General features: G+C 37.7%; 1 protein-coding gene and 1 pseudogene across 8 annotated transcripts in view; one reads left to right on the forward strand and one right to left on the reverse strand.

Moving 5' to 3' along the window:
* Positions 1-20,360, forward strand: part of LOC114263496 (uncharacterized) — a 70,077-nt gene extending 49,717 nt beyond the window's left edge. For all 8 annotated transcript variants that reach the window (XM_082898277.1, XM_082898279.1, XM_082898280.1 and 5 more), the window contains 9 exons: positions 339-493; positions 2,560-2,617; positions 3,781-3,853; positions 5,780-5,881; positions 6,015-6,111; positions 6,195-6,320; positions 6,401-6,606; positions 6,724-6,864; positions 20,005-20,360. In XM_082898277.1, coding sequence (XP_082754403.1) covers positions 339-493; positions 2,560-2,617; positions 3,781-3,853; positions 5,780-5,881; positions 6,015-6,111; positions 6,195-6,320; positions 6,401-6,606; positions 6,724-6,864; positions 20,005-20,187 — 1,141 coding nt within the window. In that variant the 3' untranslated portion in view covers positions 20,188-20,360. The remainder of the gene's footprint in view (positions 1-338; positions 494-2,559; positions 2,618-3,780; positions 3,854-5,779; positions 5,882-6,014; positions 6,112-6,194; positions 6,321-6,400; positions 6,607-6,723; positions 6,865-20,004) is intronic.
* On the reverse strand, positions 11,044-11,919 carry LOC114319923 (glutathione S-transferase T1 pseudogene; annotated as a pseudogene).
* Positions 20,361-21,396: the final 1,036 nt, after the last annotated feature.

Genomic DNA, 21,396 nt, shown 5'->3' on the forward strand with positions numbered 1-21,396 from the left:
TAACAAATCATGTATATATATTAGTTATTTTGGTATTAAACGCTATCAAAATTTGTATTATGTCATTTTTACTAAAAAGATAGAGAAAAGAAGAGTCGAAAACATGTCAGACACAATAATTTCAAAAATTGCATGAATCGTAAAAAGTGAATTGAATCGTGAATTGATTGTGAATCGTGCAATTCACTAGAGATTCACTTCCAAAATAGATTCACCCATAGATTTGTATCGATTTTTCAAAAATGGTTAATTGAATCGCGAATTGTAAGATTCTGATAATAGAGATTATTATCATTATTATTTTTTTCTTGGGGTGAAATTGATGAAAAATTTTGTAGATGGGAGAATCAAAACTATGAAGTTGATAATCCTCTGAAGTTGGAGCATTCTCTCTTTGATCGCCTTTGTCCATTACTTATTATCAGGCTGCTTCCACTAAGAGTTTTTAATGATCTCAATTCTTCACTTATATATGGTGAACTTTGCAAACAAGGTATGATGATCCGTGCCTTCAGTGAATTCATTTTTTCCTTTTTCTTTTCTTGTCTGTTTATTCTTTGCGTCTTTCAAGGTGAGTTCATTGTTCTTGTGAATTTATAAAACATAATAGTCGTAAAGTTTGTCCATCTCGAAGCCCCTTTCTTCTCTTCTTTTATTTTATTTTATTTTATTTTATTTTATATTTTTATTTTTTTCCCTAGTGAAATTTACAAGTATTTGGCGGTTCAACGTAAATTTCTCTGCTTGTTTGCTTGTATGTTGTCATCTCTAAAATGCTACATTAGTGACTGATAGTATTTTTAATTTTTCTGTGTCCCCCCCCCCCCCCCCCCCCCAAAACACGTTTTATCCTTTTTCTTTTTCGGTTGCCTTGTGGACTTGTGTCACACAAGGGAAGGGGTTCTGGGGGAGGTATGAAATATGTTTTTATTCTGCCTTGTCGCAACTGGTTGAGGAAACTTTACTCTGTTGAATGTCAGCCAATGAGAACTTGTGTTTTTTATCCTGTTTAACTGGAGTTTTTCCCTTAATTATAATACTTTTAGTTGATGGGCCGTTTATTCCTCATCTTTGTAAGTAGTTATGTTATTACCATGTCATGTTTTGAATATTCACAACACACTAAGATTAGAAATCATAAAATTAATGTTTGAGACTGTAAACTTTTTTGTATCCTTGGTGGCATGGTCTAAATACTACTATCAAAGTCAGCTTTCCGCTTTGAGACGAGTTCTCACTGCCAATCACTGATCTATTAGTCCATAACCATTTTTTTCATGTCATTTAATTGCTGAGAATGCTGCTAAGAATGCTTCGTCTAATTTAGAATCTCACATAAATGAGTTCCTAGTTTAATCCTATTGCAGTCTTATTTATTAGTTATGGGGGGCAAATTCATCGGAAGTGTGGATTTGCACCCATGACTCTTTTCATCTCAGTCAAACCTGTAATCATCATGAATGTAGCTATTTTTGCCCTTCTGAGCTAAAAAGCGTATAGACTTCTATGGAGGATGCATATCATGTCATATGTTGTACAGACACTCCTATAAGTGTGCCTGACAATTCTCCGACTTGTCTTAATTAAAATTTTATATTTATAATACTGGAAGCTTCCTGGACATTTGTTGGACACTTTCAGCGCCACTTCATGAAATCTTCGAACACGACCTTTGTAATGAATCTCTTCATAGTAACAATATTCTAAATTCTTCATAATGCAACTTGTGTACTCTAAATAAGTTTGGAAACATTTATATGATGAACACGTCATGCGTATTTTAATGTTCTAAAATTGTTTTGCATTCTTTAGAATGCAATTTTTACTTGAATGATATCTTGATGTTTGAATTGTATGGTGTTTAAATTTTAGTTAGTGTTGTTTTTTTCATTACCTTTGAATAAACTATTCATATATTTGACATAATAAATTTATTAAAATATTAATTTTAATGTGTTCTAGGCATATTGTGGCCAATAATTTTTGAAAATTCTCGTGCATGTGTGTCTGTGTCACGTTGTATGTCCATGTCTTTGCTCTACTTAATTCTAGGAGTAAAGAGTTAGGATCGGTGAAGTTGTACATTTCTTAAAGTTCTTTGATTGCCCTAGACTGAGCTGTGTGAGTAATATATATCAGAAACATATACAAATATTTCTATTGAATTTTTCTTATTCATCCTTTTATATGTTTGTCTCAAGTTTTACCCCTCCTAGTATTGTTATAGATTTGTTGTGTGGATTCTTTATGGTTAAGGAATTTTTCACTCTACCATTACGTGTTGTGTTCCAGGGTCCCGAAGATTAGATATATACATTCATTTCTATTTTGTAGTTTCAATATTTTATCATCTGGTCTGAAGTTCTGCACTTAAGAAATACGATCTGCCTTAATTGTCTTGTTTTACCGTGTAATGAAGTCCTTAAGGCCAAAAATAAGGATATTGCAGCTCTAAACAAGCCTTTTGCAACTCATTTTGCATTTCATCTCACAAGCTTTGTTAGAAACAAATCATCCTACACTTATGACTAACTCCGCTTTTCATAATTGGAAATCTAGATACAGGTTATTTTGACATTCATGATGCTGAGAGTGTTGCTGGAATTCTTCTGAACAGGTCTTTTTGATAATTCTCTCGATGTGTGTGTCCCTTGTTGTTTGGGCCATGATAACTGCTTAGCATTAAAAAATAAAAATAAAAAGGAAGCACATAACACAACTCCATGTGTTCTTTCGACTAAAGTGTGCCGTTGCAATTTCTGTCCAAATTAATTGGAGATGCAACTCACGCACCTGTGTTGAGAGTGAGTATACAACCATTTTCCTGGGTTGAAAAATATCCTTAAAAACCATCCGTATTACAAGATGCCAGTGTCTTCTTTCTCTCCCTCTTCTGTCCATTTCCTCTCTTCTTCCACTCCAACCACCTCCTTTCTCTATACTAACCCCTGCCACCCCTTTCCTCCTTCCCTGCCGCCGCCACCACACTCTACATCTCTCACTCCACTGCTTCTCCCTCTCTATCTTTTCTCATTTCTGAACAAATGATGCAAGTCAATGACCAGTTAGACAATTATTAAATGATGGGGCCATCTCTTTCACTCTCTTTGGATATTCACATTGGATGGGTTGCTTGACTTGGATAGTTTTGAAGTTTCCTTTAGAATTCAGAAATTTTGAATCAACAACTGGTCATTGATTGGCCTTTAACAGCAACGGCTGGCAAAGACATGTGGGAAAGATTATAAGATAAGAACTAGTCCCAAAAGCTTAGGATGTTAGGAAAGGTGCTCAACCATGCATATCAAGATCTCGAATACCCTCCCTCGTGTAGCACTGTCTTGCACATAGAGATGGAAACATCCAAACATTTACAAAAATAGAATGCAAACAGGGAAACAAATGCAAACTGAGAGACATGAACCCAAGACTTCTTCAAATCTAAACCCTGATACCGTGTTAGATCATCAATAGTTCCAAAAGCTTAAGCTGTTAGGAAAGGGGTCTGACAATACATATCAAGGTCTCCAACAGCTTACAGATTGGGAATGATGACTAAGTGCGACTTATATTCGAGGGTATAGTGACCTTTTTTTCTTTTACCATTAATGATGTGAGCAGTGTATTTTAGTCCAAAAACCACAGGGAGTTGTAAGCTTATTTTTTAATGTCGGGGGAGTGATTAGTACGTGGCCCAAACCACCGGGGGTAAAGTGAAATATGCTTTTTAAAAATAAATACTAATTGAGGAGCTGATGTTACCGCTACTATCTATTTCAGGGCATTTAATAAGTTTGAATTCGAAGATGTTCGGAAACTTTCAGCTGAGCTTTGTGGCCGGATTCATCCCCAGGTAATTTGCGATGCCAAATGTTCTCCTTATTTGCAAGAGAAGTTACTTTGTTTTTACAATATTCTTTTGGTTACAAATACACACTTATCAGTATATCAAGTGAAGAATGAATGCTGTTTGGAAAATAATAATAATAATAATAAGGGAAAGAAGAGAAAGAAAATGCTGGACCAAATGCTATTGCTTAGATGACGTTTTAATGCTTGATTACATTTGCTACAAAACAAATTCCATGGTACATGTATTTTTTATAATTATTTTTTGACAATTTCAAAATCTTAAAGTCTGCCCAGTTTAGTCCCCACTGGATGCTATCCCTTGGCATAATTTGCACAAAGTGATTGCCCTTAGGTTCAAACCCGTAACCTAAAGATTAGTAGGTCAGGTTTTAACCACTGAGTAGATGCTAAAATTTTAAAGTTGATGTTTGTTGTGCGTGGCATTTTATGGCGCTTGATGCATTATCAGGTTCTTACAATTTTACGGAGTGCTCTTTACAATGAGGGGATTGTAAATTTTTACTGTATTAAGCACTGGAAGAAAGTTGTTGCCTCTTCTTACTAGGGCCTTTTCCTCTATTTTCTTATTAGTTCAAAGAATTTTTGTTTGTGCATCTATATACAATCTTCTTTTTTCAGATAATCTTACATTAAGGGTCCCCTTTCTCCTTTTCAAAGCTTAGTATAGGCAACAATAGGCACAATTTTACTTATCCATTCATTTTTAGAGTTTGATATGCAGTGTATATATTATTTATTTATTTATATGTTTTGTGCATGAGGATAACTAAGCATTATGGAATTTCTTACCCTGAAAAGAGTTGCAATTATATGATTCTGCCAAAATTTACATAGATTGAGTTCTGCTGTGCTTGAGTTCCGTCTGGGTTTACTATGTAGTGCCATATTGTGTTAATGATGAATTTCTAAACTGTAGTATATTCATATAAATAAAATGTAGGAGCAAAAAAGTTGAAATTCTTAGTGAATTTCAATGCCCATATTAGTCTGTCCCCAGAAAAGATCACTGCTTAGATAGTGCATCACTGGATTATTTGCAGATAAAATTTAACCAACTCAATTATGGTGTTGGTCATACTTTCCTGAAGTGTAATATTTTCTAGAAGGTTTTGTTTGTAGCCCCCAAGATTTCTGTTTATAAAAAAGTGTCAAGTTAAACCTTATTGCACCTCTTTTGCGTATTTAGTAGTTATTGAAAGATTCCATTTGTAGTCCTTGTGTACTTGATTATTTTAACTAAGGTTTTTTTGCAATCCAATTAATTATGCATTTAGCACTTTACTGATACAAGAGTTTAACCCATGGACCCTGGTTTTCTATGTTTGAACAAAGGTAGTGAAGAGTTTATTTTTTCAGATTTTGTAGATTTACATGTGCTTTAGCATTGTTCCCTGGGTGAAGTATGCACTTTTGGTGCCACTTGGTACATGATTGGAAACAGAGAAGGCTTTGTTCCCTTCTGGTTTGGATTGCTGGAAGTACATGGTTGTTTCTTTTATGTTTTATTTTAGGAGGGGGGAAAATAAAAGAAGAGCAATTGTTGTGTTTCTATAGGAAACTTGAGGTATATAGATAATCATCACTTGCTACATGCTGACTCTTTGGGAAAAAAAGTGCAGCTGGTCTGTTTCTTCTTGGTATTGTTATGATGCTCTGGATGAATGCTGCATTCTGTGTCAAATTCAATTCTTCTTGACTGAGTGGAGTCACATGTAGTAGAGCATACTCCTTTAAATAGTTGACATGAGCCAATATTTCATTTAATTTTATTGTAATTTTTCATTTATTCAAATATCTGTTGTTGTCACTCTGCTATTCAGTTCTATGCAAGGGTGTTGCTTTCTAATTTCGTATTCAGTTGTTCTCTAATTTTACCTTCTAACCTTCCTGCCTTGTGATTCTGCAGGTGCTATTTCCACTTATTGCCTCGCAATTGGAACATGCTGTAGATGCTCGTGATGTGCTGAAGATAAAAGCTTGTTTGTTTTCAATTTGTACATCCCTTGTGGTAAAAATCTGTCATCAACATCCATTTGTCATGGTTCATTACTATTTGTTCTGGGCATTTAAGTGTCCTGTATCTGCTATTACTTGAATTAACATTCAACAACTAAATGATAGTAGTTTCTTCTTGTATACAGGCTAGAGGCAGGGATTCACTTTTACATCCTATTGTGCTCAAAATTAGGAACACTATAGAAACCATCTTGTTGTGGCCTTCATCTAATGGGGATGAAGGTAACAAGTTTTCTTTTCTAAATTTGCCAATCCTCATACTGTTACTAAAGCCTGATGGCTGCAAGTATCTTTCTCTCTTTCAGTTTCCAAAGCTCAGCATGGGTGTATTGATTGTCTAGCACTGATGATATGTACTGAACTACAAGCTCTAGAATCATTCAGAGACTTGACCTCAAAGAACACAAGCCTTGTGAGAATGGACAGTTCACGTCAGTATCTTATTTTCTCTTTGTATAAGCACTTTTGCGTTTTACAAGAATTCAACTGATCTCTGTGATTCCAAATGCAGGGGATGCTGCAATGAGAGATTCAGTACGCAGTTATGTGATCCATCAATTAACACGTGATAAGGACTGCACATATGAGGCATCGATATCTATGTCATTTGTTCTATGCATGGCTAATGTTCTCATCAGTGCTTGTCAAAAGATCCCAGACTCTTGCAAGAGACCCTTTGCTCGAGAAATTCTTCCACGTCTCATTCAGTCTGTAGAGGTATGTCATAATAAAGGTCACAATTGTTGGGTTCGAGTGGTACCGACTTTCAATATCTAGCAGCTCCACATTTTTAATGTTACCATTCCTCTTTATTCATCTCGGTGGTGATAGCAGGTGATGATGGAATCAGAGTATAGAGCTGCATGCCTCCAGGTTTTCTTCTCAGCAGTATATCATCTGAAGTCTACAATTCTTCCTTACACTTCTGATCTTCTCAGAGTCTCTCTGAAATCTCTTAGAGAAGGATCAGAAAAGGTAAGAAGTCCACTATGATAAATACGTCCATTTTCGGTTTTCTACCAATTTATTGGCAAATAACTTATTTCTTTTCTGACCTATTGTCTGTGGGTTTACCTGAGTTTTGCCTGTCAAAATTTTTCACATCTGTACACCGCAGAATGAGTGAAATTGCTCAAGAATAGATATATGTCCTCCTTATGTTCTTTATATGCAGATTTAAATAATTATGCACTTCTTAGTTTCTAGAGTACATGACTCTTAGTGAAGAAACGGGTAACAAAAGACTATATTGATGTGATTAGGGACATGTATGAAGGTGTGGTGACCACTATTAGATTGCTAGCTAGAGAGACAAGTGAATTTCCAATTATTGTGGGGTTGCACCAAGGATCAACTTTAAGTCTTTATTTTTTTACTTTAATTATGGATGAGTTGATGAGAAATATTCAGGATGATGTGCTATAGTGTATGCTTTTTGCAGATGATATCGTGTTTGTCATGCCCTAACCCGCCTCTAGAAGTTAGGATCATAACCGGCTAGCTAAGAAGAACGGACACTTCTAAGGAGGTGGCATATCCGTGTCGTGTCTGTGTCGGACACCGACACTCTTCGGACACTATCCTGACACGTGTCCGACACTCCTCAAAACGTGTCCTGTTTTTTAATTTTTCTTAAAGATCCGGACACTCTTTGGACACTTGGAGGACACATGTTTATCGCTTAAACACGCGTGTCCATCAATTAGACACAGGTGAAACTAATTATGAGTTTGAACAAAACAATTTAAGATACAAAATAAAATAGAAACCATATAAATTTATAGGAATTAGTGTCATATTGCATTTTTCATTATTTTTGAATGATATATCCATATATATAACATTTAATAAATATATATAGAATTATATATTTTACCCGTGTCCCCCATGTGTCGTGTCCTGTATGTTTTGAAAATTAGTGTGTCGGCGTGTCTATGTCGTATTCGTGTCGTGTCGCGTGTCCGTGTCCATGCTTCGTAGGCGGCTAGTAATCGTGAGATTACTTACGGCATCGACAGAAATCAAATCATGATTAATAATAAGGGGCCAAAAGCGTAAGCAAAATATAAATCATTATCCAATGAGCTGTGCATATATGGCAAGGTAAAAACCTTTCACACATATATAATAACTCACACATCGCATACATATGCAATTTGTACATGTCCAGGATCATTCAGACTTGTTATGTACTAAACCAAAACACCAAAAACGGTCTTTTCAAAAACCAAGGTTTATACAAACTTGGTCACATATGACCACAAAAGAAAGCAAAAAGGAAAATAAAAAACCTCATATGTGGGGCAACCTTGGATGACATCAAAACTCGGTACTCCTTCACATTTACACTAAGGCTGGGGCTGGATATCTCGCTGCTCACCTACATACATATAAATAAAGAGTGAGTTAATGCCCAGTGAATAATACCAGAGTACAGGGGTTAATGAATGAGATTCGTATGTAAATAAATCATACTTGCATTGAATACATATGGAAGAAAATTCCCATTCATAACGTACTTAAACAAATTATAGCGGAATGACCTCAGGCCCAATCCATTATACGTAGTACATGTTGAAGGGACAAAATGACCTTGGGTCCAAACATTTTTCATAACTGATCATAACATATGTACTAAACGACCTCGGGTCCAACATTTCCATACTCTTATCCATGCGCATATGCAAATTCAAGATCATATTCACATTTAATGAATCCATGCACAAATGACCATCTGGTCCTTCACGTTGTATGTACAAAACGACCTTAGGTCCATTATTTCCAAATTCATACTCACATGTGCGTTTATAATCACGATCATGTTCACATTCATATTCACATTCAAAACAACCTTTGGTCTAATCAATTCTTTGTTTAAAATGACCTTTGGTCCATTTAACAATCATACAAAATGACCTTCGATCCAACTCATTTGTAAGATGACCTTAGGTTTATCTTGTCAAATATTTTAAACGGCCTTAGGCCCATTCTGTGTCCCTGTCAAATATTCCAAACGGCCTCGGGCCTATTACACATTCTCATCTGTTACCAAACGGCCTTAGGCTTATTGTGTATTCATACAAAACGACCTTTGGTCCAATCTTATAATTCCGTGCTTATCAATCACGTTTCAAGTCTTTTACGAATTAGATAGTTAGAATATTCATTCATAATACAAATTCATGATTCGGGAAAAGTTACCACGTAGGTAGTATTTAGAAAATAATATACATGAAAATATCTTTACTAAGATATTACTCACAATGTTCAAATGGTTTATTCGTCTTCGCGATTGACCCTACACAATCCATAGCACATACGGAAATCGGGTCACAATACAATTCAGTTCGTTCTTTACTTCATTTATCTTTGTTAAAATTGATGTATTATTGAATGTTGTATGTTGTATTTTACAAATGGTGAGGGGCTCCTTATATAGGAGATGTAGTGGAGTAGGTGGTAGTAGGTGGTAGTGGTAGGTGTGTAGTAGGTGGTGGTAGGTGTAGTAGGTGGAGTAGGTGATGGTAGGTTTTAACAGCCCCCCGCAAACTCAAGGGGGATAGGAACTAACCAACTTGAGTTTGGAGAGAGTAACAAAAAACAAGAAAATAATCTGAAAAATAAAAAATGGATAGGAGACACTGTATGGTCGTGTCAGACCGTTGTAGAAGACTGTATGGTTATGGCAGACCAATGTAGAAGACACTGGCTCGTGTTGGACCGATGTAGAAGACAGTTTATGGGGTCATGTCGGACCGTTGTAGCAGACAATGTTGTGACAGTTGTTGTGACAGTTTACGGAGTCTTGCTGGACCCTTGTAGAAACTAACCGGAATCAATGTCGGGACAGTTTACAGAGTCTTGTCGGACCCATGAAGGAGCTAACCGGAATCAATGTCGGGACAGTTTACAGAGTCTTGTCGGACCCCTAAAAAGTCGCACCCTCAAAAAGTGTGCCCAATCTGTCAAAAAGCGTGCCATCAAAAGGCGTGCCCAATCCATAAAAAGGCGTGCCATCAAAAGGCGTGCCATCAAAAGGCACACCTATGTTGTCGTCTAGCGCCGAGCGGCGCATAATGCGCGTGTCTGCCTCTTCATCATGGTCTTTATAAACCGAAGCGGAGGCTGAGGCTTGGAAGCATAACAAACCAGTTGAAACCTCTTCGTTCTTTGAGAGCTTGTCGCTAAGAGCTGCAAATCTTGAAACACTCTGTAACCAACCCTTCTCTGAAACACTCAGCAACCCATAACATGGCCTCGTCTTCTCGTTCAGCTACCCAGAATATGGCCTCTTCGTCCCGTGGTCTGCTCACTCTCTTTCCCGACCTCAACGAGTCAACAAGAGAGATAACTGGTGCGGTGGCCAGTGAACCTCAACCAAGCGCCTCTGGTTTTGCGCCGTTGAACTTCCCTATGTGGTCGGTGGAGCAAAAAATGGCAGTGCAAACAGATATTGAGGCCAATCAGTATACTTTGAAGTCATGTGTGGAGACCATGACGGCGGTCACAAACTTGTCGCACCGGCTGCAGAGTAGGACAAATGAGGTGCAGTAGTTAAACGCTCAACTGGCTCTGCTCCAACGCATGTATAAGGATGCGCGAGCAGAGATAAGTGTGCTAAAGGCGGAAAATAAGGAGCTGAAGCGGAAGGCCACCGTTATGTTCCGATTTGGAGGTACGCCATATGCTGTAGTGGAGGAGCAGGGTGGAGTGATCGTGCCCAGTGGAGTGGGAAACACGGAGGCAACACCGGCAAGGGCCGTCCAGGACGGAGGCAAGAAGAAAAGACCTGCAGCAGAGTAGAGAAGAAAAAATCCCACTGTGGGTGTGGGTGTGTTGGGGTGGTTTGTTTGTTTGTTTGTTTGTTTTTTTTTTTTTTTGTGTAAAATTGTGATCGGGGTTGATCCCTGACATGAATAAAATGAGTTTGGTGTGCAGTTTTGCTTCTTCAGCTTCTTTTTTTTTTTTTTTTTTGGAGTGGATATTTGTAAGAGATGAAAAGTGAGTTGGAGAAAATAAATAAAAAAATAATGAAGTTGGAATCAAACGGAGGAGAGAGGGGACAAGCCCACATGGGTGTCTTGAGAATGAAAATTCAAAGGTGAGTGGAGTTGATTTTTTTTTTTTTTTTGGTCGAATATATATAAATATATATATAATATCAACTAGTGACATACCTCATCACAAAACACGTCCCACCAATAAGCTTTACAGCTGCTCAAGCACTAACCCATAATACATGGCAAAAAAACCATGTGCTGGTACACAAAACCATGGGCCAGAATACCAATCACGTGTATCTCTACACTATGCACGAAATCAAAATGGCTAATCTCAAAGCAAGACCCACAGCTTAATCCACTGTTGAACATTGCTGTGTGGGCCTAATATTCGATTGCGATCCTCCTCATCCAAAAACTCTAGTTGCATAATTTCACAAACCAAGCTGAGATCTGCCATAGATGGCTGGGTGTTTCCCAGCAAAAACTGCTCATTTTTCCTTGAGCCAAAATGTCTCAATCTGTTCAAGAGATGCAAACAAAATTTTCTCAGCTTCAGCAGCTACATGTGGATTTGGTTGAATGCGAAGAACAGGTGCAAATACAGTATTCTGAAGAAATGTAACTGCACCACGGCGTAGATTGGAGTGATGCCAATCAGCACTGAGTCAATCTTAGCTCTTTTGATGAGATCAGTTGGATACCAATGATCTGCAACTCCAGGAAACGCACAAGCAAGATATCTGAGAATTGCATGACTCTCAAACAGCTTAAAATCTCCATCCACTATTGTCGGCACTTGTCTCATAGGGTTTATTTCTTTAAATTCAGGAGATAGGTGTTGACGTTTAATCAAGTCAACTGTGATCTCCTCAAAATCAATTCCATTCAACTTGCAGAAGATGAGAACTGCACGAGATGGCTGCGACAATCGATAGGTGTAGACTTCCAGCAGGCAGGCGTAAATGTTGCTGAGCTGGTTGTTGCCCGAGGCTTTGGGACTGTTATTAGGCATCGAGATTTTTGAGGAAAGATCAAACTATTATGATGTCCTTCTCTCTGCTAAATCTCGAGCCATTGCTGGGAAGAAGAGGATTCATTCTTCCAAGGATTCTCCAGTAATGCACGTAGCAGACCTGATGACGGCTTCAGCAAAGAAAACAAAAGATTTCTTGCCATTTCTACAACGGAAAAGGTTGCCAGAGTACAGGACGAGAACAGAGGAAGCTTCAAGGAAGAAAATTGGTGGTGATGGGTTGACTGGGTGAGTCAAGGACAGTGACTCGAAGGAGTTGGGCGTGAAGGTGGTGGACTCGAAGAAATTTCAAGGTATGTGTAGAAAATTCTAGCGGACTAGGTTGAGGTCCGGCGGGCGGCCAAGGCGAGGTTGCCGCCCGCCGGTGAAGCGAAAAATACGAACTGCTTAACCTTGCTCTGATACCATGTTAAAATTGATGTATTATTGAATGTTGTATGTTGTATTTTACAAATGGTGAGGGGCTCCTTATATAGGAGATGTAGTGGAGTAGGTGGTAGTAGGTGGTAGTGGTAGGTGTGTAGTAGGTGGTAGTAGGTGGTGGTAGGTGTAGTAGGTGGAGTAGGTGATGGTAGGTTTTAACAATCTTTCTTATGCTTCTTCCTACCTCTTTGGTTCATTTAAAATGCTCAATGTATGCCTAAGAGTGCTTAGAATTGAAAAAGAACGGAAATTGAAATATAAAACAATTTTTCAAAATTCCTAAAACAGGACACTTCGCTCGAGTGCAACATTGGTCGCTCGAGCGAACCCCTTGGTCTGCGAAAGGTTTTGGATGCTTTCATTTTATGCTCGAGCCAACTTTTTAGTTGTTCGAGCCAAGATTGAGAATAAAGGGTGGTCACTAGAGCGGTCTTTTGGTCGTTTGAGCCAACCCCCAATGTCAGCAAAAGTACCGGGAGCTCGAAATGTATGCTCAAGCCACCTCTCCATCACTAAAGTGATAGGTCGAATTTCTGGAATTTCCAGATTTGAAGAACAATGCCCCAAGCTTGATTTTAACACTTAAATGCATGCATGACTCACTCAAACATGCAAGAGCACTCCCAAATACATATAATTGAAGCTAGCTTTACCTATAGTTCAAAATTTCATGAATTCAACAAGATTCAAACATTAAACTTTATGTTTGTAAAATTTATGTTTTACATCTTGCATTCACAAGCTTCAAGGCTTAAAATTGGACTTCAAAACTTTACAATTGATGCATGCATGTGAGATACAACTCTTAATTGTACATGAATTACAAGATTCATGTTCACAAATGAGAAAACATAACAAATTCATGCATGTATGTATGTTAGACCTCCCTATTCATCATCCTTAAGCCATTTCTTACATTAACTCTCATAATCTTCTTAAATTCATATCTTTGATAACTTAATTTCATGAATTATAAGTTCATGACTTACCTAGAGTTTTCAATCAACTCTTCACAAGTTAGTTCTTGAGTTCTTACACAATTCTTCAAGCCCCTAGCCAAATCTTCAAGATTGAGCCTCACCCTTTCTAGAATCACACTTCTCTCTATAAAATGCTCTCCCTACAAGCTGAATTTTGAGCTCAAAAATGAGCTAAGCACCTTAATTAGCATATATATAGGCTAGGTTAACTTAATTCACTAATCCATGATTAAGTTAAGTAATTGGAGCTTATTTTAATTGAAGTAATTTAATTAATTCAGTCTGAATCAAATTTTAATCAAACTTCACTGTAGGCTCTAAAAATTATGCCGATCACAATAATTCAATCAATTATGGTTTTTGAAGCCGATAAGGCCTTCAATTTCATATTATAGCCGCATATAGAATAGATCTCTCTACGAGGGATAGATATAAATTCGAAAACGTATATAATCACATGCTTAACATCCAAAATCATATTAAGCACATAATCACAAATATAATTAAAGATTAACGGCATCAGACAGAATGGGGTTATCACATTGTTAGTGGATGAGAGCAAAGAATAAGTTAACACTAAGTTGGAGACTTAGAGAGAAGCACTTGAAACTAAAGGATTTAGGATAAGTAAAACTAAGACATAGTACATGGAGTGTAATTTTAGTAACAGTAACAAGGGAAACAGAGAAGTGAAGATTGAGAATCAAAAACTATCTAAGAGTGAATATTGTCATTATTTAGGATCGATTATCACAATAATTAGGGAGGTTGGACCAGATGTGGTTCATAGAATTAAGGCGGGGTGGCTTAAATGGAGCAGTGCGTTTGGGGTACTGTGCGAAAAATGAATATCCATTAGACTATAAGGAAAGGTCTATAAAACGGTTATTAAACCAGCGATGTTGTATGGGATAGAATGTTGGACAGCTAAGAAACATGTAGATAAGATGAGTGTTGCTGAGATGAGGATGGTAAGGTGGATGTGTGACAAGACTAGAAAAGACAGAGTTAGCACTAATAGAAAATAAGTTGAGATAGAATAGATTAGGATGGTTTGTCATATACTGAAAGTGTTAGGGGAAGTGGCAGATCTAGATTGATATGGGCTACTGTAATAAGTAGAGATATGAATCTCCTGAATTTGACTAACCAAATGACCTTTGACAAAGTCGAGTGGAGAAGAAGGATTCATGTAGTCGACACCATTTGATGAGATTTAAGCCTTGGTTTGGTTTGACTCTTTGTAACCTGCAAAAATATTAGGGTCATATTTGAGATTAATCAACGAAGAGGCATGAACACAAACATGCATACATGACAATTTTCACAAAAATGTAGGACACAACATATATGGACAGAAAACATATTGTTTTATATATTTATTATATGTTATCTATGAAGCATGGGTAATTCTAAAAATATTGCCGTACTCGTACCTGGATACTTGCTGAGTACTGGTGCTTGTACCGGTAAGGCTGTATGCATACTGGGTATTTTTTATCCATTCTTTGGCAGTTGGGTACTCTATGGGTACTTTATGGGTACATCAGGAGTGCACCAAGTTATGGGACCTTGGTGGAGACATGTTTAATTTATTAGAGAGTTCTTATTTGCTTGAAATTGCAAATCCTTTACTTGATGTGTTAGAGATGAAAGATGTATTGTTTAATGATGAAATTGATGGAAGTGTCAAATTTTCAAATTTTGCTTAGTTTGCTTTTGGAATGAAACTTTGTTTTGTAATTTCTGTTGTTTAATGGCATTAAAATAGCTTATAGACTTTGCTTTGGTATTGGTATTAATATTGTTAAATTATGATTTCTCTTTTGGTTTTGTAATTTCTTCTTGTAGTTTTGGTATTAAACTTTAATTTGTAGATTGAATCTCAAACTATAAATTATAAAAAATAAAAAATTTATTGACGTATTTCAACCATACCCTATTCTATTTTTTTTTAGATCTTGATGTATCGGCGTACCCGTATTGCACTCATACTAGTATCTGTACCCACACCCGTGTTTCATAGTATGTTATATATATATATATATATATAAATATTGGGCAAACTTCATTTTACTCCCTTATGATTTGGGTCATGTGCGGTTTACCCCCCTAACATTTGGAAATGACCACATAGCCCCCTTGTAGATTGTGGACTGAAGTGCAGTGTTATGTCCGTTAACAAATTAATGAAAAAGACTAAAATACCCCTATATTTTTGTCGTTTCTTTTGCAAGGCAAAGTGAACTTTAACTCTCTGTGCTTTCCATGTGCGATTTACCCCATTGAAATTTGAAAATGAGCATATAACTCCTTTATGTCTGCCATGTGTTTCACATTTACTGTTAAGTTAGACAGAGTGTTTAATGGTTCAATTCAATCCACAAATCATGTAGGGGTTATGTTAGAATTTATCTTCATCTACCACCTCCACTATCACACACTCCACACCTACCACCTCCACTATCACACACTCCACCTACCACCTCCACTTCACTCCTACACCTACTACCACATTTTCTTCTATATATAGGAATTGTAAACAAACAATCAATCATCAATCAATCAATAATAATACATCATTTTATTTTACAATATCAATTTATTTTACATGGTATCAGAGCAAGGTTAACAACCTAGTCATTCTGCTTCACCGGCGGGCGGCAGTCTCGCCTTGACCGCCCGCCGGACCTCTACACATACCTTGATCTTTGACTGGGCTGACTATTCCTGTCACTCTCCGTTCTTTTGAATTAGGAAGAACTTCATCAGTGAGCTTGTGATTTCCCCTTGTGGTGGCAGAACAGTTTTAACAGCCAAGATGTGGGAGATAGAGGTGGAAGAAGCCATGTGATTCTCTCCCAATCTCTCTCTCTCTCACTCGCTGCCGTTGGGATCACATAAGTCCAAACACTCCTTTGATGGACTCACTCTCGCCGGCGATCGCCTCCAAAATCGTTCTTCCGGCGAGAAATTCATACCAATTCCTCGGCCCGGTTCTTCCGAGTTTGAGGCCAAGCTTCAGCCGACTTTGCAAGAAGATTTGCGTCCATGCGGAGAACACGACCCCTACGCCGATCGCTCCCGCGATTGACTTCAGCGATCCTCATTGGAAGTCCAAGTTCCAGGACGACTTCGAGGCTCGATTCAACATTCCTCACCTCACTGACATTTTCCGTGACGCTCTCCCCATTCCCTCCACTTTTTGCCTCAAGATGAGAACTCCCACAGAAGACTTTGCTGATGGGTATCCATCTGATGAGAAGTGGCATGGGTACATTAATAACAATGACAGAGTACTTCTGAAGTTCATACATTACCAAGTTGCAGCTTTATCTCAATGTACTTCTTGAATATCTTATCTTTTGGAGCCTTCCCAATGGCATTGCCGAGGATGAGCCGTGCACCACTCGTATCCCTACTACTTTTTTTTTTCATTTTTAATTTATATTTTGTTTTTACTTTATTCACCCCACTCGCTTCTTTTAGACTTCTTAAATCAGGAACTTGATGGTTCTGCACAAACTTTTCCTTTTTTTATTATTTTACTCCATCCTTTGAAAACCCACTTAGCTTTCTTTTTTTCTTTTTTTTATTATTTTTACTCCATCTTCTTTGAAAAGAAACCGACACACAACTTGCTTTGCACATTTTTTTTTTTTTTAATATATATATATATATATATTAAAATAATGTATCATAAAATCAAAACCATGTGCATCCACGTTCTTTCCTTCTTTTCTTATTTAAATATATATATATATATATATTTATTATAATATATTTCCACTACTCCTACTTTTATTTTATTTTATTTTATTTTATTTTTTTTATCTTTATTTTTCCATCAATTTTCCTTATTATACAAAAAAAAAAAAAAAAAAAAAAAGACGCAGGAAGATCTGCACACCAAACTCATTTTATTCATGTCGGGGCTCACCCCGATCACCATGTTTCCACATAAAAAAAAAAAAAAACAACCACATTCACAGGTGAGATTTCTCTTCTCTACTCTGCCGCCGGTCTCTTCTTTTTGCCTCCGTCATGGGCGGTCCTTGACGGTGCTGCCTCTGTGCTTCCTAATCCACCAAGCACCTTTACTTCCCCCTGCTCCTCCACTGCAGCATATGGCGACCCTCCAAAACGGAACATCACGGTGGCCTTCCGCTTCAGCTCCTTATTTTCTGCTTTCAGCACACTTATCTCTGCTCGCGCATCCTTATACATGCGTTGGAGCAGAGCCAGCTGGGAATTTAAATGCTGCACCTCATTTGTCCTACTCTGCAGCCGGTTCGACAAATTTGTGACCGCCGTCATGGTTTCCACGCATGACTTCAGAGTATACTGATTAGCCTCAATATCAGTTTGCACCGCCATTTTTTGCTCCACCGACCGCATCGGAAAGTTCAATGGAGCAAAACCAGAGGTGTTTGGTTGAGGTTCACTGGCCACCGCACCAGTTATTTCTCTTGTGGGCTCGTTCAGTTCTGGAAAGAGCGTGAGCAGGTTCTGGGTAGCTGGACGGGAAGAAGAGGCCATGTTTTTGGGTTGCTAAGTGTTTCAGCGAAATAGCAATTTCAGACTGGTAATGTTCGGAAGGGTTGGTGACAGAATGGCAACAAAGTGTTCCACAGTTTCTCTCTCCGCAGAGGCAGAGTTTTTTAAGCGAAGGGTTGGTTTCAGAGGTTTCAGAATGGTATGCCTCAGCCTCAGCCTTCGTCTTGGTTAAATAGCCGAGGCAGCCACGCGTATCGCGCGCCTCTTGCCGCCCGACAAACTGGCACGCCTTTTCATGGCACATCTTTTGATAAAGTGGGCACGCCTTTTGATGGCACGCCTTTTGATGAATTGGGCACGCCTTTTGATGGCACGCCTTTTGACAAAATTGGGCACACCTTTTGAGGGTGCGACTTTTTAAGGGTCCGACAAGACTCTGTAAACTGTCCCGACATTTGATTCCGGTTAGCTTTTCCAAGGGTCCGACAAGACTCTGTAAACTGTCTCGACATTGATTCCGGTTAGTTTCTACAAGGGTCCGACATGACCCCATAAACTGTCTTCTACAACGGTCCGACATGACCCCATAAACTGTCTTCTACAACGGTCCGACATGACCCCATAAACTGTCTTCTACATCGGTCTGACACCACCATACAGTGTCCTCTACCACGTTATGACACCCCCATACAGTGTCATCTACAATGTTATGACACCCCCATACAGTGTCATCTACAATGTTATGACACCACCATACAGTGTCTTCACCAACGGTCTGACACGACCATACAGTGTCTCCTATTCTTTTTTTTTTTTTTTTTATGTATTTTCTTGTTTTGTTCCTCTCTTCAAACTCAAGTTGGTTAGTTTCTATCCTCCTTGAGTTTGCGGGGGGCTGTTAGAATTTATCTCCATCTACCACCTCCACTATCACACACTCCACACCTACCACCTCCACTATCACACACTCCACCTACCACCTCCACTTCACTCCTACACCTACTACCACATTTTCTTCTATATATAGGAATTGTAAACAAACAATCAATCATCAATCAATCAATAATAATACATCATTTTATTTTACAATATCAATTTATTTTACAGGTTATGTGGTCATTTCTAAACGTTAGAAGGGTAAACCGCACATGACCCAAACCACATGGGAGTAAAGGGAAGTTTGCCCATGAATATTTCATTTAAATTTAATAAAAATACACCACATAACACAAATTTCTAGGGTTTAAAAGAGAATTCATGAAGAGGTATAAATCTACATTAATTTTCTTTTATCAATAGATTCCCAAGTTATTATTTTGTGAAACTTGTAATACATTTCATATGTTTAAACAATAAACATCTGTTTTCCAAGAGTCTGTAGTTTTGTCCGAGGTGTCGGACACGGACACACGACCATAAACGTATCAGTGCTTCTTAGGTAATCAAGTACAATGCTTTTTCAAATTCTTTCCTTCTGAATTTTTGAATAAACTATGATCACGGAAGAGCATTTTAATGACCCTATTTATAGTACAAGTACACATTACATCAAAATTAAAAAGTCATGCTTGGATGCAACTTAGAAGAGAAATCATATTACTGTTGTTTAAGAACCCAACTTCTAAAACGTATTTACCATAAAACAAATTTGGCATGAAGTTTAATTGCGAGTTTACATGCTTCATTTGACTATAGAACAAGCACTACTGTTGGCTTTCAGGCAGTGGATATGTTATTCTACTAGGGCTTTGTCATTCTTTGTTTAAATCACATACTATATACATATGTTCACAGACTTCCTTCTCATGGACGGTTAGCTATGTAGCTCTGGAACTACTAGATATTATTTGGCATAGAAAAATTGAACATCACTCACATAAGTCCTGGATTGTTAGTTTGTTCAATATTGAGGTTCTACTTACCCATGCAATGCAAGCTCCCGATAAATTTGTAGGCCTCGGTCCGAATGTTGTCGAAAGGAGAAAGAGTCATAAGATGGTTGAGGTTGGGCGTTTAGAGAATAAAAACTGTTCCTGTCTGCTTTTTTGTGTTCTATGGATCGGAGACAATCTAAAGATGGAAATGAGATTTGGTGTTTTCTTCTTTTCCTTTTATTTTTGGGTTGCATAATATACAACTACTGAACATTTGTTGTAAATGGCTGCACTTTGTTGAACAGGAAAAAATGGCAGGTGCGAAGCTAATGGCATCTCTAATGGCAAGTGAAGAAGCCATTGTCAACAGTATTGCTGGAGGACTACTAGAGGCTATAACAGTACTTTCTAGTTTATCATCTTCTGATCCATCACCAGACGTACGTCAAGTGTCCGAAAAATTGCTTGCATGTTTAACTTCTCTCTAAATTTTGTGTACTCCTTTTCTTCTTGTAGTTTTCTCTCCACTTGCTACATTTTTCTTATCTTTGAAGTACTTGTACAAATGTATATAATTACAAGGAAAGCTATGTGGTTTATATGCATATTATGGGCCTAATGTCTCTCCTTTTCACTTAAGAGAAGTGAGTACACCTTAAAATTACACTACCTTCCCTTCACATTTGAAGAATAGTAAGTTTCACAAATTTATGTAGTTATATTGGACTCCTTTGAGATTTAATTTACATAACACTTTAGACATGTAAAAATGGCCAGGTCACGGGCCTATCGGGCTCCTGCCAAAAATTGGCTCGTTCTAACCCATGTGTGGAATCGTGGCCTAGGTCCAAGTGCAAGCCCAGATCCAAGGAGTAATCGAGCTTGTGTTTGAGGTGGGTTTGTGCCAAGCCTGGTAAAAATTTTTTCTAATTTTTTCACCAAAATAGCTTGAAAGTGACATTTAGGCTGATCGGGCCTCGGCTCGGGCCTCATATTGGGCTTGCTTGTTGGGTTAGAAAAAGCATTGCCTAGGCCCTGGCTTTGGGCCTCAGTCTGGCGGGCCATTTTGAAACCTCTAGGCTCTGCTTGTTTTTAGAGGTAAAATGGAAGGGATTGTTAGTGAGGGAATTATTAGTGAGGAGACTGTTAGTGAGGGGAGTGAGGGGACTGCTAGTGAGGGAATTAAGAAAAGTTGTGTTTGTTTGACAACCAGTGGACTAGTAATAGTTTTTGTTTGTTTTGAGAGGTAATGATGGAATTAACCATGTAAAATTATACAATTACCTTTGTATTAGTATTAAATTTGAGCTAATACCAACTAATAAATGCATTACCCAATTAAACTATTCAAAAATTAAAATTAAAATTACATAATTAAAAATAATAAAAAAGTTAAACTATTAATCTATTTATTATTATTATTATTAAAGAAACCAACCAATGGTTTCTCCAAAATCAGTCCATGGTTTTGAAAAAGTGTTCGTTCGATTAACAAAAAGATGCTACCTTTCACTTCATCAATTTAAGGCCAACCCAGCAGCTTTTACTTCATCCATCTAAGGTCGACGATGATGGAGAACAAGATCGAGATCATCAACCTTAAAGAGAAGAATGATGTTGCTTCATTCGGGTATAATTTTTATTTTTTCTTGCAAATTTATGGGTTTGTGGGTTTGTGGATGAGAACGACGATGTTA

This window comes from Camellia sinensis, chromosome 12 (genome assembly GCF_055761805.1).
Source record: "Camellia sinensis isolate YWXY chromosome 12, ASM5576180v1, whole genome shotgun sequence".
Taxonomy (NCBI): domain Eukaryota; kingdom Viridiplantae; phylum Streptophyta; class Magnoliopsida; order Ericales; family Theaceae; genus Camellia; species Camellia sinensis.